At 45.0% G+C, this 19621-nt stretch overlaps 1 protein-coding gene across 2 annotated transcripts in view; it reads left to right on the top strand.

Moving 5' to 3' along the window:
* Positions 1-2357: 2357 nt before the first annotated feature.
* Bin2 (bridging integrator 2) overlaps positions 2358-19621 on the top strand; it is a 34571-nt gene continuing 17307 nt past the window's right edge. Inside the window, exons 1-4 of one of the 2 annotated variants that reach the window (XM_070041261.1) lie at positions 2358-2493; positions 14331-14411; positions 18630-18684; positions 18944-19038. In XM_070041261.1, coding sequence (XP_069897362.1) covers positions 2413-2493; positions 14331-14411; positions 18630-18684; positions 18944-19038 — 312 coding nt within the window. In that variant the 5' untranslated portion in view covers positions 2358-2412. Of the gene's footprint in view, positions 2494-14330; positions 14412-18629; positions 18685-18943; positions 19039-19621 lie in introns of those variants that run through there. The other variant, XM_070041264.1, reaches the window with a different exon arrangement.

Raw genomic sequence — 19621 nt, 5'->3', positions numbered from 1 at the left:
CAACTGCTAGTAGGATGCTCTAGAGATCTAGAGAGGAGATGGGTTAGGAAGTAGTCAGATGCCAGCAGACAAACAAAGTAGAAAGAAGGAGGAGGGTAAAGGAGAAAAGAAGAAACTAGACAAAAAAGGGAAGGTGTTGAGGGGAAGAGGCAGAAAGAGAGGAAGAGGCAGCAACAGAGCTTGGTCTTCAGTGTGAATCAGCACTTTCAGCCTGCAACTATAATAGGCACACCAACCGGATCCAGGGGTTACCCAGGGTTTACACCAAGAGCTAGGAAACTGGTAACTGCTCTTTCCTGGCCAGGCCTCAGCGTGTTAAGAGTAGCCTAGGAAAAAAATGAAGAGGGAACTGAAAGAAGTCTGTGTGGATGAGAATTAGCTTTTCACAGCAATCACTGCAGACAAAGGAGGGACTGGGAGGAACTGCCTGAGACAGGGCCTCAAAACATGAACGGTTGAGACTGAGTCAGGTTATCTGTGACCCAGTTCCATGACTGAGGGTGGGGTAACCTTGGGCACATTTTCAGCCTTTTCTGTGACTCAATTTCCCCAGCTACTTCACTTCTGTGGGTTGTACCTGCTCTAGTACTACATGATTTGGTATCCTTTATTGATACTAAAGGGAGTTTCTCTAAGGAGGTAAATATATTGCTAAGGGCAATATGAGGTCCTGGGAGTGATGCAGGCATTAGCCTCATGCTAATGACACATCTGTGATCACCGCCACCTTCTCTCACTGTTCTGCAATACCACTGTGCTCCAGTGCTATTCATTCCCCTCCTCTCCCTCCACCATGATGTCCCTCTATTTGTTTCACTCATCTCTTCTGGGCCCACACCAAAGTGAACATTCAGAATAAACCTCAACCACCTATTGCCTGAAAAATGTTGTAGCCACTGTTATAGATGAATTAAGACTATGACAAGCTACACAGCAGCAGCTCACGTCTGTAATCCTAGCTAGTCAGAAGGCTGAGATCCAGAAGATCACAGTTCTAAGCTAGCCCAGGCAGAAGAGTTTGTGAGACTCCATCTCCAATTAACCAGTAAAAAGTTGATCGGGAAGCATGGCTCACGTGGGAGAGTACCAGTAAAGCAAGCAAGATGAGCGAGAAACCCTGGGTTCAAACCTTAGTACTACAAAAAAAAAAAGACAGTATAATTATCTGATTAGTAACCTCTCTCCACCTCCAGATGTTAAGCATCTTAAGGTTAAGGACTGCATTTTAATTTGGCTTCCCAACACCTCACAAAGCCTGGCACAGCTCACTTGACTGCAGTATGGTGGAGAGAGGGGAGGTGGAAAAAATACAAAAAAACACCAAGTAATTTTGTGGCAGACTTGCACTTTCCCTCTACACTGCACAGAAAGTCCCTTTTCTTTCACTGAAATTCTACTTGCCCTGTAAAATCTTTGAGTAAGTGGATTTACTCAAACAGAATCCTCACTTCCAGCTATCCATTCAAATGGGACAGAAAAGAAACTTCCATCCAGAGACCTTTTCCCTAGAGAATAACAACAATCTCATTGGCCCCGCCCCAACTGTGTGCGAGTTCACATTCTCCTTCCATCTTGTTATGCAGCACTCTAAGTGTTCCTTTCCTCATCCCAGCCCCAGCTCTCGAGTCTGTAAACACCCTCTGAGAATGGAACTCAACAATACCTCTGCCTCCCTTCAGTTATTGTCCAGTGCTGCGTGGACAAGAGAGAATTTCAGTTCCCAAGATACTGATCCTAAAGAGAGTTTCTTAGGGGATAGCCAGGATGCACAGATGTCAGCCCACACCCCACACCACCATTGTCATTTCTCCATGTTCAACCGTACCTCCATCTCTGCATTTCTCTGTCTCTCTGACACTCCCCCCTACCTCCCTCTCTCCCTCTCCCTCTTTCTCTATCCAATACCAAGTCCTTCCATTCCTTTCCCTCTGCCTCTCAGGTCCTCATCATCCTGAGAGGAAAGCATCTTACTTAGGCCACACGGGAAGGTCCCAGGGTGGGGATGCTGGGGCTGGGAACCTGTAGTAGAGTGAGGGCTAACTGAAGGCAGGCCAGGCCGAGTCCTGCCCCAGGCGGCCTCCGCCTCCTCTCCTTCCTCCCTTCCCCCTCCTCCTCCTCCGGTTCCAGATCCTCAGGTCCGCAGGGCCCACAGCCCGCTCAGGCCCCACCCCAGCTGGGCCTAGGCCTTATGGTGGCCAGCAGTGGGCCTGGGCTCGCAGTGGGCCTGGGGACAGGGCCTCTGGGTGGTCAGGATGGGCTGGGCCCATGCGGGGTGGGGTGGGGGAGGCAGGGACCGCCCCCACAGCGGAGGTGCAAGGCCTGCTGGGAGTCGCACTTCCTCCTCTGGGGCTGTAGAAACCACAGGGCCCGGCCCTGCCCAGGCCAGCCGCCCCCCGGGAGCCGGCAGGCAGCATGGCGGAGGGCAAGGCGGGCGGTGCAGCAGGCCTCTTCGCCAAGCAGGTGCAGAAGAAGTTCAGCAGAGCCCAGGAGAAGGTAAGGCAGAGGGGCGGGGTGGGGGTGGATCGCGAGGGGACACCTGGACTGTAGGGAAGCGAGTCCCAGAGGCCCGGAACTTGGAACTGGAGAAGTGGATGTCCATGAAAATGGGCAAATGGAAGAACCCAAAGCAACTGAGGTGACAGCCGTCTCGTAGGAGCTCTTCAGGCTGATCCAGAAAAGGTGAAGGAAAGATTAGTAACCAACTTTTTAGCAGGCCCGGGTGGCCTGCTAACCTGATGAAACGAGAGGGTAAGTTCACTTACTCAAGGTCAAGGTTGAGTCACGGCCAGCTGTGATGCCAGCTGTGATGAGCACCCCCACGTAGCTTGAGCTGGGGAATCCACTGAGAACTAGAAATCATTCTTCATGTTTGTCTCTGGCCCTCTCTACCCCTGCCTGGCCACTGCGGGTTAAGCTGATAGAAGCTGTTGTGGGATCTGCTTCCTGTAGCCATTCTTGGGCGTTGTAGGGTACACCACCCAATATGATAAGCAGGCATCTACTGTCAGATTGAGTCTTCCTCAGACTGGCCTAGCCCCACTCTAGCTCGGGCTTTTAGGTAGAGTACCTGACCATCTAACTTGTCTGCATACCTACCTTATGTGGACACCAGGTGTGTATTAGTACTGGGGCTTGAACTCCAGACCTTGTACTCTTATTTAGTGTTTTCTCTCCAAGGCTGGCGCTCTTACCTCTTGAGCCACAGCTCCACTTCTAACTTTTTACTGTAAATAAGACCTAACAGTCTCAGGGATCTTCCTGCCCAGCTTGGCTTTGAACTGCCATTCTCAGATTTCAGCCTCCTGAGTAGCTAGGATTACAGATGTGAACCACTGGCGCCCAGACCCAATCTGGCTTTGAACCTGGATCTTCAGATCTCAGTTTCCTGAGTAGCTAGGATTACAATTATGAGTCATTTGTGCTTGGCTAACACTATATATTTTAATACTATTTTTTTCTTTCAGTTCAGCATATTTTATTTATTTATTTTTGCTTTTAACTGCCACCTACCAACTTCTAGGAGAAAAGGTGACATGTAAAGAGGCTAAAACAAAAGAAAAACGGGGAGGGGGGGCGGGAAGGATAGGACATGGTGGCTGGTGGCTCATGCCTGTAATCACTGCTTCTCTGGAGGTTGAGATGAAGAGGATCAAGATTCAAAGTCTTACTAACAAAAAGTAAGACTCCTATCTCACAAACAATCCAGCCATGCTGGTGCATCCTGTCATCACAGCTGCAAAGGAGGTATAGTAGGAGGATCACCTGTCCAAAGCAAGCCCTAGGCAAACATTGAGACCTGTCTGAAAAAATAACCTAAAAGCAAAAAGGGCTAGAGGTATGGATCAAGTACTAAACCTGGAGTAATAAAGCTGAGGCCTTCAATTCAAACCCCACTAGTCCTCCCACCTCACCCCAGCAAAAAACATAAAGGCAGTGGTGGGGAGGCCACAAGAACTTCAGATGGATTACTGGTTTTCTTAGTGTTCATGGTCTTAGCAGAATAAATGAATAGCACATGTTTAATGATGGGAATATTTGTACTGTCTTCTAAAGGTAGAGCACTGGTATGAACCCAAGAAGTATTAAAAACCAGCAGCTCTTATAAATGGAGAACTGATGGAATGACTTTAAGAGGCTACAATGGAAGCCAAGGGGTCTATATATATTTTTTTTGAATGGTATTGGGGTTTGAACTTGGGGCCTGGTGCTTGTTAAGCAAATGCTTACCATGTGAGCCATTCCAACAGCCTGTTTTTCCTTTGGTGATTTTTCAAGACAGTTTCACTTTATGCCCAAGCTGGCCTGCTTTGCTCTGTCACTGAGTTGATAGGTTGGAGCCACTGCACCCAGCCATTGTGCTTCCCTTATGGCATGGGATAATACACACACACATTCACACTCACATATGTATGTGCATGTATGTGTGTGTATGTGTCTGTCTGTCTGTCTGTCTGTGTCTGTGTCTATGTGTGCCAGTGCTTGTCTTGGGGCTTGAACTCAGCCTGGGCACTATCCCTCAGGGTTAGCACTCTGCCACTGAGCCAGAGCTCCACTTCCAGCTTTTTGGTGGATAATTGCAGATAAGTGTTTCTGCCTGAGCTGGCTTCAAACCTTGATTCTCAGATCTCAGCCTCCTGAGTAGCTAGGATTACACATATGAGCCATCAGTGCCTAATATTTTTTTTTGTTTTTGTCGGTTGTGGGGCTTGAACTCTGGGCCTGGGTGCTGTTCAGCTCTTCAGCTCAAGGCAAGTGCTCTACCACTTGAACTACAGTGCCACATCTGGTTTTCTGGTGGTTTATTGGAGATAAGAGTCTCATGGATTTTCCTGTCTGGGCTGGCTTTGAACCATGGTCCTCAGATCTCAGCCTTCTGAGTAGCTAGGATTACAGGTGTGAGCCCCCAGTGCCTGACCTAACTAATAATTTTTTTAGAAGGCATACCAATTGACTTTTGCTTTGCTCTTTTCTCCTATTTTTTAAAAAAATGTATTATTTTTATTTTTTACTGTTATTATAAAGGTGATGTACAGAGTGGTTGTAGTTACATAAGTTAAGTAAAGAGTACATTTCCTGTTGGACATTGTCACCCCTTCCCTTGGTCACCCCAGTTTTTCCCTCTCGTCCCCACACATAAGTTGTATAGTTTATTTTCCATATAGTGTCTGGTGAGTACCACTGCTGCATTTTTCACCTTTTGCCTCCATTTCTGTTGCCTCCCAAAGACAGATAAATGAACAAACAAGACAAAAAGAAAAGAAAACATGGAGTTGGGAAGGTGGCTCAGTGGTAGAGCGCTTGCCTTGCATGCCTGAGGCCCTGGGTTTGATTCCTCAGCACCACATAAGCAAAAAAGAAAAAAGCTGGAAGTGGCACTGTGGCTCAAGTGGTAGAGCACTAGCCTTGAGCTGAAGAGCTGAGGGACAGCCCAGGCCCTGAGTTCAGGCCCCAAGACTGGACCCCCCCCCCCAAAAAAAAAAGAAAAGAAAACATACAACAGAAAGAAAAAAAACCTCTCTTGTTTCCATTTCCTGAAATGCATTTTGATACCCTGTCTGTCTTTTAATCTGTCATCATACAATGCTCTTACCTTAGGTGTTCTATCCTTTTATTAAGCTTAGCCTCTAAAATTTTAGGTAAATGTCCTGTTTCACATCATGCATCCATAAAATAAGGGGGTTACTATTCTTTATGAAACTAAGTGTGGTAAGACCAAGTTAAAAAGAAAAGGAGATGACTCCTTGAACCTGAGTCAAATATTTCCCAAGGGAAAATCCAGCCTCTTCCGGCCTTGAATCTTCACCAAGAAGGGAGAGAAGTAAACCTAAGCCTGTCTTTGAAACCTAGGTTTTAGCCTCCAGCTGTAAACTCCTGGGATTTCACACATCAGGTCTGGCCACTTGTCCTAAAAATATATTCAGTAAATAAATGGTGATAATGGTGAAGGCCAGATAAAAAGAGTTTTATGACATAGCCTGGGAAAAGGCAAAATAAATACTTTAGCCATCTGAAGATTGTAGACATGAGGTTTAGCTTGGAATAGACGAACAATTGGAAGAGGGGGTAAAAGATCCACATACACAATCCCAACTACTAGTGTGGGCCAGTCAATCCTTACTTCAGCTCTGGTTCTCCATGAGTTCCAGAGAAATTATTCCTGTCCCATGTGAGGGGAGCAACCAGTTCCTATGAGGTAATTCCTCCTGCTCCAGGATACAGCCCCATCATTGCAGGTAATTGTCTTCATTTGGTGGGGAGGATGTGACCTTCAAGGCTCTGCTGTTCCTTAGGGGTAGTTTCAGTCTCTTGTCTTAAAGATGTCTGTTCTTATCTTTCTCCAGTTCTGAGGGGACTACGAAGTATATGGTTTAGAACAAAACAAACAGGTCTACAAATGGGCACAGAGATACCAAGCCTTTCTCTTGCCTTTAGTTAATTCAAAGGCACAAAGTAAGGTACTAGTGCTTTTTCGGCAAAAGCTGGCACAAGGGACTTCTCCCGCAGGGGACCAACATTCTAATGATACGATTTCACTTTATCTCTTTAAGCCGGTTGCTTGTTTTCCCCCTTTCTCCTAGTGCTGGGGATTGAACAGATGTCAGACAAGCACTCAACTCGAGCTACAGCTCTCAGCTCTCGTATTCCAATTTGAGAAACAAGAATTACTAAGCTCAGGCCTGGTTATCCTAGCTCCTCAGGAGGCTGATATCTGAGGATTGAGGTTCAAGGCCAGCCAGGGCAGACAAATCTTGAGACACTCTTATCACAACAAAAAGCTCAAAGTGGAGGTGCAGTGGTAGAGCATTATCCTGGAGGGAAAAAGCTAAGTGACAGCATGAGGTTCTGAGTTTAAGACCCAGCACCCACACCAGAGAGAGAGGAGGGGAGGGGAAGAGAGTGGAGTGGAGGGGAGGGAAAGGGGGGAGGCATTTTTGAAAGAGATTGGTAAATGGTAACCACTCCTGAAACCCAGCTACCCCTTCTTTCAGTCCTAACCTCAGGCCACTGGCTAACCACCTTTCTGATAAGTCACTCTGACATCTGTGCCCTTCCCCCACTTCCGGCTCCTCCTTTCTCTGGAGTCAACCTAGCCGAAGAAACACTTTTTTTAAAAATAAGCCCATCTTCCTCTGAAAAGCAGGGGGTGACGGTCTGGTGACTGTTATACAAAACAAGGATGAAGCATTCTAATTCTGTTTTCCATTTCCCACCAAAACTCAACATGAGACCAGGTTCCGGCTGGCTTTATTGTATTTTACAGTATGAGACATCCTGACATTGTAAACGGCTCTCACACCATCTGTTTGTGATTTCTGCGCAGCAGACTTCTCAGATCACCCCTGTGCAAGAGCTTTTTTTCTTTTTATTTCTTTTTTGTTTCCACCCCTTCGTTGGTCTTTTCTATTGACTTATACTCAACTTAGATCTCCTAGGGTTGAAGCCAGCAAATATTTGCATAAGATTGCTTTGTTCACCGGGCTGAGCTAGACCCAAGAGGGAATTTAGAGATGAATAAGAAGCCGTCCTGCCTGCCGGAAGCTTACAATCTAATGGGGGGAAAATAAAGTGAAAATGAATGAGCTGAGAGATAGGCACATCCGTGGGAACTTCGGAGACAGACAGCTTCAGAGCCTGGAGGGAGTTTGGTGTTGGAGGCTGCATTTGAAATGGGAACTGTCTTATGAGTCAAGTTTCTCAGGCCCAGGAGAGGACAGCCCTGCTGAGAAATGCCAGCGGGAGCCAGGCCGAGCTGCTAATCCTTTTAGGCAGAACTAGGAGGAATGCATCTGGGCTGGAGTTTAGGAGTCATGGAAAAAAGTCTGGAAAAAGTATATTGAAGCCACGTTAAGGAAAGCTAACTGACTTTAACGTATATCCTAAAAATTTTTGCATTACCAAAATCAAATTACTAACCCCTAAAAAAAAAAAGAATATTCTACAATACCATCTGCCATGGAGGCCCTACTTAAATTGCCCTAATTGACAAGAATTAGTTAAGTATGTAATAAGTAATCATTTTGGGGGAGAGTCATGGTAAGAAACTGAGCCTTTATACCTCCTACCTCAGTCTGTAAAGTTAAAAGTATAGGTCATGCTGGGCACTGGTAGCATAGCTCATGTCTATAATCCTAGCTACTCAGAAGGCAGAATCTGAGGATCATGGTTTGAAGCCAGCCTGGACAGGAAAATCCTTGAGACTCTTTTTTTTTTTGTCGGCCGTGGGGCTTGAACTCTGAGGGCGCTGTCCCTCAGCTCTTCAGCTCAAGGCGAGCGCTCTACCACTTGAGCTACAGCGCCACTTCCGGTTTTCTGGTGGTTTATTGGAGATAGGAGTCTCACGGTCTCTCCTGCCCCGGCTGGCTTTGAACCGCGATCCTCAGATCTCAGCTTCCTGAGTAGCTAGGATTACAGGCGTGAGCCACCAGCGCCTGGCTCCTTGAGACTCTTATCGCCAGTTAACTAGCAAAAAGCTGGAAAGTGAAGCTGTGGCTCAAGTAGTAAAGTGCCAGTCGAGTGAAAAAAAAATCCAGTGAAAATGAGACCTTGTTTTCAAGCCCCAGGACCGCCCCCCCACACACTAATAATAATAATAACAACAACAACAATAAAATAAAAAGAATAGGTTAGTAATCACTGGAACATCTTTCATCCATCTTCACCAAGTGTGAACATTTGTATCACACTTGTCCTTACTCTTGTTGTAAGAATCAGAACTTCTTAGCTGCCAGGCCATCAAAATTGGGGCAGAATTCTCAGGACAGGACTTTAGGGTTTGGCATTACATGGATTTCCATGATCCAAACATAGAATTTATTCTTTCAGTAAATATCTGTTGAGCATCTGTACACTCTGTTTCCTGGAAGGAAGAACACATGTAGTACAGAAGTGCCTAACACACAGACTATTTGCTTATAGTAAGAATGATGGCCCAGAGGGATGAGTTTCTGGTTTGCACTTTCAGAGTTGAAGGTGGGAAGGCTTCCTCAGCACCCACCAACCCTCACCCCTCCATGCCATGAGCCTCTGGGGGACTGGGAAAACTGGCCCACACAGACATTCTCAACACAGACTCTGAACTGAGTTTTCTCCATCTTTTCTAACCTCTTCATCTAAGAAGTACCAAGCCCTAGACAAAGGAAGGGAGGAGTTGCAAAAGGGAAGTAGGAGTTGTACTTAACACTAAACCAGGCGGTTTTGCAAGTTTTCTGGTAGGGAACCTAGTTTTGTTGGGGAGGGGTGAGGAAGAAAAGAGAGGAGAGAAGAGGGGAGAGAAAGAGCCTGAGAGGCCAGGTGCAGGTGGCTGACAGCTATAATCCTAGCTACCCAGGAGGCTGAGATCTGAGGATTGTGGTTCAAAGCCAGGCAGCTGGACAGGAAAGGTCCATGATACTCTCTCCAATTAACTACAAAAAAAGCTGTGGCTTAAGTGGTAGAGCACTAGCCTTGAGCACAAAGGCTTTTAGACAGTGCCCAGGCCCTGAGTTTAAGCCCCAGGACTGGGAATGGGAGGGGTGGGGACCAGACATGGGAAGAATGGACATTGCTTACTGTGGTACATCAAGGAGAAAACAAGCTAACATGCATAATCTCATTTAATTCCCCAACAACTCCAGGAGATTTTTTTTCCCTTTTTGTGTTGGTCCTAGTACCAGAACTCAGGACCTAGGCCTTGTTCTTAAACTTTTTTGCTCAAGGTTAGTGGTCTATCACTTGAGCTACTTTCAGCGTGTGTGTGTGTGTGTGTGTGTGTGTGTGTGTGTGTGTGTGTGTGTGTAAGTAATTGGAGATGAGGCTCATGGACTTTCCTGCACAGGCTGGCTTTGACCCATGATCTCAGATCTCAGCCTCTGAGTAACCAGGATTACAGGTGTGAGCCACCTACAACAACCAGCTGAAACATATTATATTATCTTTTTTTTTTTTTGGGTCTGGTCGTGGGGCCTGAACTCTGGGCCTGGGCGCTGTCCCTCAGCTCTTCAGCTCAAGGCTAGCGCTGTACCACTTGAGCCACAGCGCCACTTCCGGCTTTTTTCTTTTTGCTTATATGATGCTGAGGAATTGAACCCAGGGCCTCAGGCATGCAAGGCAAGGGCTCTACCACTGAGCCACCTTCCCAGCCCCATGAAAAATATTATCTTAATGAAGGAAAGAAAATCTTAAAGCAAGGCTCAAGAGTTAAGTGACTTGTCCCAAAGCTTGTACCAGTAAGTGGAAATGCCAAGATGAGAGTTGATATCTGACTCTGAGAGCTCTTGATCTTAATCAGGAAGTGAGACACATTACTCTCACCACCAGTAAGACTGCAAACACTCAAGGGACAGTGTCTACATGGAACTGGCCCTGCTCCCAATGCTTGGGTCCTCTTGAATGTAATTCAAAGCCCTGAATATTGAGATACCACTCTGCCTTTCTAGCTACATTCCCTACCACTCCCCCTAACACACCCTAAATTAGACAGGCCAAGCCCTTCCAGGAAGCTGTCAGGAATTTCCTTACTCTCATGACTTTGCTGAAGTCCTTGTCTCATTGGAATCCTTGGACTCTTCACTCTTCAACACAGTATTCCAGACTAACTCCTTCTGTTGTGATCACTATAGTTTTGCTGGTTACTAGGTGATCTAAAGAAGTGAATAACTATTTAGGAGACATAGATAAATACATATAAACAACAACAATAAAAATAAATAGAAGTATATACAAGGTAACTAACCAAAGTCATAAGCATTTAGGAGTGATTAACTTGATTAAGAGGATGAAGTAGGTGTAGATAAAAGTTACAAACTATATGGAGTAGGAACTGGGTTGGTGTTTGTTTTTAGGTATTTGCCTGGCAGACAAAGCAAGCAAGGACCTTTGAGAAAGAGGGAACTTGCTACATAATTAACAGTGTGGCTTATTCATGAACCTTAAAAGAAAAGTGTAGTTTGTGTAGGGAGACCTTCAGCCAATAGGAATTGTACATGTATGCTAGAGTTTGACTATTAATGGGTATATAATGGGCATTTGATAGGAATTAAGCAGAGAAGAGTCAGGAATTAGGAGTCAGGAGTTATTAGAAACTTTAGACCTATTTCAGCAGGCTATGGAAGAAACAATGTACCTGAGGCTTTGGTTTGTTTTTTTGTGTGCATGTTTGTTGTTAGGATTTTGGTTCATAGTTTATTTTCCTCCCATTTTAAAAAATAGTTATGGCACTGAGATTTGAACTCAGGGCCTCTTGCTTGGTGAGCAGATGCTCTCCCACTTGAGCCATGCCTCTGGTCCTAGCATATATTAGTTGTACTGGACTACAGCTCTGCCAGTGAGACCAGAAAGCATAGGCTAGTTTCCAGAGGATCCATGAAGAGAGTGAAACAATTCCTCAAACCTGGGGATGATGGTGGCTTTTTCCAAAATAGGTGTTGCAGCAGACTCCTGCCCTTCTTCTTTTTTTTTTTTCCTTTTTTTTGGGGGGGGGCGGGGTCGAGTCGTGGGGCCTGAACTCTGGGCCTGGGTGCTGTCCCTCAGCTCTTCTGCTCAAGGCTAGCACTCTAACACTTGAGCCACAGCGCCACTTCCAGCTTTTTTTTTTCTCCTGCATATGTGGTGCTGAGGAATGGAACCCAGGGCCTCATGCATGCAAGGCGAGCACTCTACCACTGAGCCACCTTCCCAGCCCCACTCCTGCCCTTCTTATCACATATCATTACTTATTTATGAGTGAGTAGCCCATCTGACAGACTGTACAGCGTCACCACTTATACTGACACCAGTGTGACAGTTGGCTGTAGTGTTTCCTACCTAAGAGGAGACAGACACGGGTAGCATTCATTTCTAGTTGAGTTCCAGTTGTACATGTATGTGTGTGTGAGAGAGAGAGACACGGGCTTGAACTCAGGGCCTCCCATACTCACTGGCTTTTTCACTCAAGGCTGGCACTCTACCTCCAGTTCTGGCTCTTTGTTGATTAATTGGAGATGAGTCACATGGGCTGGCTTCAAACCTCAATCCTCTGGTCTCAGCCTCCTGACTAGTTAGGATCATAGGCATGAGCAAGCAGTGCTGGGCTTTGAATGTATTATAGCAGGGCTTCCTGAGAGAAGAGTCTTGTACCCACCTCTCTTCACTTCATCTATGGAGAGAAATCTGTCACTGTGGCTGGAAGATTCATGTTTTACATTGTTGTCATTAATTCTCATTTTAATGTAATGACCTCTCTCTTGCCTCTTATGAATCGCTTTAGGGCTGAAGGTGTAACTCATGTAGAGCATGTGCTTAGCTTGAGCCAGGCTCCTTCAGTACATGCGTGCCCTCTCTCTCTGTCTCTCTCTTTCTGTCTGTCTCTGTCTCTGTCTTCCTCCCTCTTCTTCTCCCTCTCTCCTTACCTCCCCCCTCTCGCTCCACAACAAACCAAAGCCACACACTTTAAATAACAATGAGAAGCCTTGCATGCTGTGATGCAATAATTCCTGCTGCTTGGGAGACAGGGGATCAAGGTAGTCCAGGGCGTGAATAAGTTTGGGAGACTCCATCTCATCCAATAGCTGGGTGTTGTCTCAGAAGAACAAGTAGGAGGATTGCAACCCAAGCCAGCAAGACCCCACCTCTTGAACATAACCTATGTGAAAAAGGGCTTGGAGGCATGGCTTACGTGGTATTTATCGAGCAAGCAAGTGTAAGGCCCTAAATACAATCCCCAATGGTGTTTTTTTTTTTTTGGTCCGGTCGTGGGCCTGAACTCTGGGCCTGGGCACTGTCCCTCAGCTCTTCAGCTCAAGGCTAGCGCTCTACCACTTGAGCCACAGAGCCACTTCCAGCTTTTTTTTTTCTGTTTATGTGGTGCTGAGGAATCAAACCCAGGGCCTCATGCCTGCAAGGCAAGCGCTCTACCCAGCCCCCCAATGGTGTTTTAAGAGAAGAAAGAGAAATTGAACTTTAAAAAAATGAAACAGTGAGGGCTGGAAAGGTGGCTCAGTGGTAGAGTGCTTACCTTGCATGCCTGAGGCCCTGGGTTCGATTCCCCAGCACCACATAAGCAAAAAGAAAAAAGCTGGAAGTGACGCTGTGGCTTCAGTGGTAGAGCACTAGCCTTGAGCTGAAGAGCTGAGGAACAGCGCCCAGGCCCAGAGTTCAGGCCCACGAGCGGACCGCTCCCCCCCCCCCCAAAAAAAATGAAACAATGAAAATCGATGAGATTCCAGAAAGTTAGATCTTAATTATTTATTAATTTATGTTTTGTTTTGCCCACCCTAGGGCTTGACCTCAAGGCCTGGGCACTGTCCCTGGGAAGTTTTTCTTTTGTTCAAGGTTAACACTCTGCCACTTGAGCCACAACTCCACTTCTAGCTTTTTTGGTAGTTAATTGGAGATGAGAATCTCACAGACTTTCCTGTCTGGGATGGCTTCAAACCACAGTCCTCAGATCTCAGCCTCCAGAGTAGCTAGGATTATAGGTGTGAGCCACTAGGAGCCTGGCTTACCTTATTTATTCATATATATGAGATATCTCTTCTTGAGCACATTACCACTTATGCCCAGTTAGCCCACTTTGAGCACTATTATTTTTGTCAGCAACATGTTACATTTTTGCGTTGCTAATTGTGTGAGCCCTTAGTCATATCCCAGACTCTGAGAGAAGCCTATAGATGATTATAGTAGACTTGATTGTAATCTTTTTTTTAATTGTTTTTTTTGTTGTTGTTGTTGGTCATGGGGCCTGAACTCTGGGCCTAGGTACTGTCCCTCAGCTCCTCAGCTCAAGGCGAGTGCTCTACCACTTGAGCCACAGCGCCACTTGCGGCTTTTTCTGCTTATGTGGTACTGAGCAATCGAACCCAAGGCCACATGCATGCAAGGCAAGCACTCTACCACTGAACCACCTTCCCAGCCCCTTTATTGTAATCTTTTATTTATTTATTTATTGGTCAGTCATGGGGCTTGAACTCTGGACCTGAGCCCTGTCTCTCAGCTCTTCAGCTCGAGGCTAGCACTCTACCACTTGAGCCACAGCGCCACTTCCAGTTTTCTGGTGATTCATTAGAGATAAGAGTCTCATGGACTTTCCTGCCTGAGCTGGCTTTGAACTGCAATCCTCAGATCTAAGCCTCCTGAGTAGCTAGGATTATAGACCACTGGTACCCTTTTTTAATTTTTTATTGTAATTATAAAGGTGATATACAGAGTAGAGTTAAATAAGTCAGATAAAGAGTACATTTCTTTTTGGACAATGTCAGAGCCCTTCCCTTGCTTTCTTCCAGTTTTTTCTTCCCAACTCCATCAAAAGTTGTATAGTTCATTTTCATCATAATTTGACTGTCATCTTATGGGATTTTTCTGTTTTATATCCCCAGGTACTGCAAAAATTGGGGAAAACTGTAGAGACCAAAGATGAGCGATTTGAACAAAATGCCAGCAACTTCTACCAACAGCAGGTAATCTGGAGAGTGGGGAAGGGGAGGAAGAAAGAAAACAGAGGCTTATGTGGCAGAATGCAGGTTTTATAAACCAGCAAGCATCCTTACCGAAATTTTGGGGGGAGAGAGGGCTCTTTTTCTTTGTGCTGTTGTTGAGGCTTGAGCTTAGGGTCTGAGCACTGTCTTTTAGCAATTTTGCTCAAGGCTGTCATTCTAGCACTTGAACCACAGCTCTACTTCTGGCTTTTTGGTAGTTAATTAAAGATAAGAGTCTCACAAATTTATCTGCCTGGCTTTGAGTTGTGGTTGTCAGATCTCAGCCTCCTGAGTAGCTAAGATACCCGTGTCAGCCACCAGCACTTGTTTTCAGAGGACTTTTTTTTTTCTTCCAGTAATTTTTCTTTCTTTTTTTCTTTTTTTTTTTGGTCCGGTGGTGGGGCCTGAACTCTGGGCCTGAGCGCTGTCCCTTAGCTCTTCAGCTCAAAGCTAGCACTCTACCACTTGAGCCACAGCACCACTTTCGGCTTTTTTCTTTTTGCTTATGTGGTGCTGAGGAATTGAACCCAGGGCCTCATGCATGCAAGGCAAGCACTCTACCACTGAGCCACCTTCCCAGCCCCTCTTCCAGTAATTTTTCTTAGTATTGCCAAGGTACTATGCCACAGATCCTAAGGCAGTATCAGGAAAAAAGAAAATGAGCTTCAAAACAATAAATTTTTACACTTCCTAATCTACATCCACCATCCACCATTATTTCATATCCTTGAAATTGTTTTGCTGTATATGTATGGTAGCTAGATATACACATAATAAGTAAATGTGATGCTTACAAAAGTGAAATTATTTCATTGCTTTGTTGTTGTGGGGTTTTTGTTTGTTTTTTTTCTTGGGGGGAGAACAGGGTCTCATTTTGCAGCCCAGTCTGGCTTCAAACTCAGGACTCTCTTGCCTTAGCTTCCTGATGGCTGGAATTATAAGCTTCCGCTCCACAACTGGTTACATGCAGATGGTTTTGCAACTTGCTTTCTTTTCACTTGATAACATGATACAAGTATCTATTCAGAGATTCAGATTAAGTATTCTACCAAGGGTAAGTTTTAGTGCTATCCAAAAAAAAAAAAAATAGCATCATTCTTTAATATCCAGATGTCCAAGCCAGGTGCCAGTGGCTCATGGCTGTAATTCTAGCTACTCAAGAGGCTAAGATATGAGGATTGTGGTTCAAAGTCAGCCCCAAGCAGAAAAGTCTACAAAAGACTCTGATCTCCAATTAACCACTCAAAAACTGGAAGTGGAGCTGTGGTGCAAGTGGTAGAATGCTAGCCTTGAGCACAAAGCAGTTCAAGGATAGTGCCCAAACCCTGAGTTCAAGCCCCATGACTGTCAAAAAGAAGATGTCCAGCAAGAGCTGGGATGTAGCTCAAGTGGTAGAATGCTTTCTCAGTACATGCAAGGCCATGATTCAAAGCCTGGTACAAAAAAAGGTTAAAATTAATTAATTAAACAAAAGTCAGTATTCAGATTCCCCTGACCGAGTCATCATTTTTTATTTGAAATCAGCTGTTCTTTGACATGTTTAAGCCTCTTGGATGTGTAGTTGAATCTCTTAATCTATAGATTCTAATCCCTCTCTTATTGTAGCTTACTTATTGAAACCAGCCTGTTTTGCAGGGCCCTGCAATTTATATTTTGCTGATTCAGTTTTATGGTATTGCTTAACATAGTTCTTCCTCCCGTATTTTCTGTAAATTGATCGATTTAGAGGCCTGCTGAGATTTAGGCTTTTGGTTTTGTTTGTTTTGATGGCAAAAGCATCACATAAGTGGTCTGAGTAAAGTGGCATATGCCTATAATCCTACCTACTCAGGAGGTAAAGGTAGAAGAATCAAGGTTTGAGGCTGGTGCAGGCAAAAGTGTGTGGTTCAAATAGTAGAGCACCTTCCTCACAAGCCCATGAGGCTCTGAGTGCAATCTCTGGTATTTCCAGAAAATAAAAAAGATGCTCTTATAGTCTTCCATCAGAAGGCACATAATGGTGGGCCTCATACCTGCAATTCATGTTTAGGAAGCTGAGACCTGGAGGACTATGGTTCAGAGCCAGCCTGGGCAGAAAAATTCTCAAGATTCTACCTTTAATTAACTAGAAAAAAAGCTAGGCTGGAGGCTTAAGGTAAAGGCCCTGAGTTTAAGCCCTGGCACTGACAATAACAATAATAATAATTAATAGTAACTTAAAAATGGAACAGTCTTCTTTTTTCCCTCCTAGATCTCCACTAGATCAGACACTTGCTCAGGACCTGATCGTATTCTTTGCCCTTGTTCTGCTGAGCATTTGGTTTTCTATAAGTCTATTTTTGTCTAGCAAGTAAGGAAGTCCAGACAAGAATCTTCTTGTTCTTTCTAGTACCCCCTGTCTCTTTAGTCCTTGGGTGTCTAGATGACTGCTTAGGTGAGTGCCCTACCATGAGCCACTTCCCAGCGTAGCTAGCTGCTGGGGACAAGCTTCCGCCATGAGTGGTTCATTAACTGCTGAGACTGTTTGTATAAGGGGTGGCAAGGACTGACTCAGACTCTTGATGGCAAAGCCAAGAATTTGGCAAGGTTTTATGGAGCAGAGTGATAAAACCATAAGATCTGGAGTAGAAATGGCCTTACCTCTACATTTATGGATGAGGAAACGAACCAGAGAAGTGGAATAACTTGCTAGTTGGGAGGAAAGCCAAGTTACCTGACGCCCAGACAAGTGAGAACATAGGACTGTAAGAGTTCCATTTCAGGAAAGGAGAGGATGCTGGGATTAATCAGCCCGCAGTCATTTCAGAGAAGGATGGACAGGTCTATGGCCATACCACCCTGAACGCGCCCCATCTCGTCTGATCTCAGAAGCTAAGCAAGGTCAGGCCTGGTTAGTACTTGGATGGGAGAGAAGGATGGACGGGTCAGAGAAATAAAATGACAGTCAGAGATGTGCCATCTTATCCCCATGTCACATGCCCTGCCACCAGCCCCTTCCACATAAATTCCTATACTGCATCTCCCCAAGGGGAGGAACAATAGCATAAAGGAAGAACGTTTAAGAGGCTTGATTCTAAAACATGAGTGGAGATGGCTTCCTGAGGCACAGTGCAAGGCAGAAGACATTCACATTCTAGGCTGTGACAGAAATTGTAAGTACCTCACTGTTTTGTGCAGTGCATGGTCAAAGACTTGATCAGTGATATTTTTAAGGCTGAGGATATTTTTGTACTGAGAAAATAGGAATCTTATTTGTTAGAATTATGCTAAGTAAACAAGGTGTGGTGGTACATACCTGTAAGCCCAGTACTCATGACACAGAGGCAGGAAGATTATGAGTTTGAGGCTAGCTGGGACTATGTACCAAGATCCTGTGTCCAAACAAACAAACAAAAGGCATAGCTCAAGGGGTACAACTCTTGTGTAGCATCTACAAGGGCCTGGCTTCAGTCCTGTGGTAGAAAAGGATAGAGAACTGATGTAAAATAGTGTAATTGTTTTTGTTACTCAAATTTTTTTTTCTCGTTTTTTTTTTTTTTTTTTTTTTGCTTATGTGGTGCTGAGGAATTGAACCCAGGGCCTCAAGCATGCAAGGCAAATGCTCTACCACTGAGCCACCTTCCCAGCCCTCAAATTTTTTTTTGAAATCAAGTTTTCATGGTGAAATAAGTTTTCTTTAGAAAAAGAATCTGAAATATTTGTTCATGTTTATAATCCCCCAAATTCTTTCAAAGCTCTTTAAAACCTTGATTACCACATTTTCAAAACTCAAAAACTGATACTTATCTCCTATACATTGTATTGTGGGGCACTGGTGCCTGCAATCCTAGCTACTCAGGAGACAGATCTGAGGATTGTGGTTGGAAGCCAGCCGAGGCAGGAAAGTCTGTGAGACTCTTAACTGTTTCATCACTGTTTTACACTGTCTGCATGGTGCCTTCTCAGGGTTACTGGTTCATGCTGGTATTCCTAGCCACTCAGGAGGCTGAGATCTGAGGCTCATGGTTCAAAGCCAGCCTGGGCAGGAAAGGCCATAAGGACTCTTAACTCCAGTTAACTACCAGAAAGCTGGATGTAGAGCTTGTGGCTCAAGGAGTAGAAGAATGCTAGTCTTGAACAAAAAAAGCTGGGGACCAACACCAAAAAACAAACAAACAAACAAAAAAATCACTTAAAAAATTAAAATGTCTCTTTAGTCACCAAAGCTATTTTTCCCTTCAGGCAGAAGGCCACAAGCTATACAAGGACCTGAAGAACTTCCTTAGTGCAGTTAAAGGTGGGTCTTTTGTACATGAGAATTGCTAGGCATTTGTGGCCTTGCTGGGGTTGGGGGATTGCAAAATTACCACACCTGGGTTCCTTTCTGCTTGCCTCCAGGCACTCTTATTTTTTCTTAGCCAGCCCCATCCAGCATCCTTCATGGATAACCTTCTAAGTTTGACCTTCTGAAATGGATCCACTGCTTGTCTCTCCTGCAATGACCTCAAACCGCCCTCTGGGAAAATTCATGTTAGGACTGAATTCTCTCCTTTCAGTGATGCACGACAGTTCGAAGAGAGTGTCTGAGACGCTGCAGGAGATCTACAGCAGCGATTGGGATGGGCATGAGGACCTGAAGGCCATTGTCGGGGTAAGGGCAGTTTGGGCTTGCTGACTATTCTGCATAAACTCTGTCCACAGCTCAGCTTAGCTCAGCTGAACATCATCATCTAAGAATGTACTTCACCTCTGCATTTGGATTGCCTCAGCCTCTGGACAGTGGGAAGAAACTGCAATTATTATAAAAACAACTTTCCATAGCCCAGCACTGGTGGCTCACATCTGTAATCCTAGCTACTCAGAAGGCTGAAATCTGAAGATCACAGTTCAAAGCCAACTTAGGCAGGAAAATCTGTGAGACTCTTAATTCCAGTTAACCACCAGAAAGCTGAAAGTGAAGCTCTGGCTCGAGTGGTAGAGTGCTAACCTTGAGTGATATAGCTAAGGGACAGTGCTCAAGCCTTGAGTTCAAGCCCTAGGATGGGCAAAAAAAAAAAAGAAAAGAAAAAGTGTGCCCTAATCTGTGAATTCCTCTGGCTTTGATCTGCTTTCCCCTCATTAAGACTTTCTAGAACTTTCATCTTCTGAAGATGGATTGTTTTTGAAAATGATCTTAGGCAGTTACATATTATCCAACTTTTCATCTAAGCTCTTGAATCCAGGGCTTTGATGGT

The sequence above is a fragment of the Dipodomys merriami genome, unplaced genomic scaffold (genome assembly GCF_024711535.1).
Source record: "Dipodomys merriami isolate MVZ:Mamm:240054 unplaced genomic scaffold, mDipMer1.0.p SCAF_10, whole genome shotgun sequence".
Taxonomy (NCBI): domain Eukaryota; kingdom Metazoa; phylum Chordata; class Mammalia; order Rodentia; family Heteromyidae; genus Dipodomys; species Dipodomys merriami.
The sequence above is the reverse complement of the archived record's forward strand: the minus strand, read 5'-3'. Positions and strand labels throughout refer to the sequence as shown.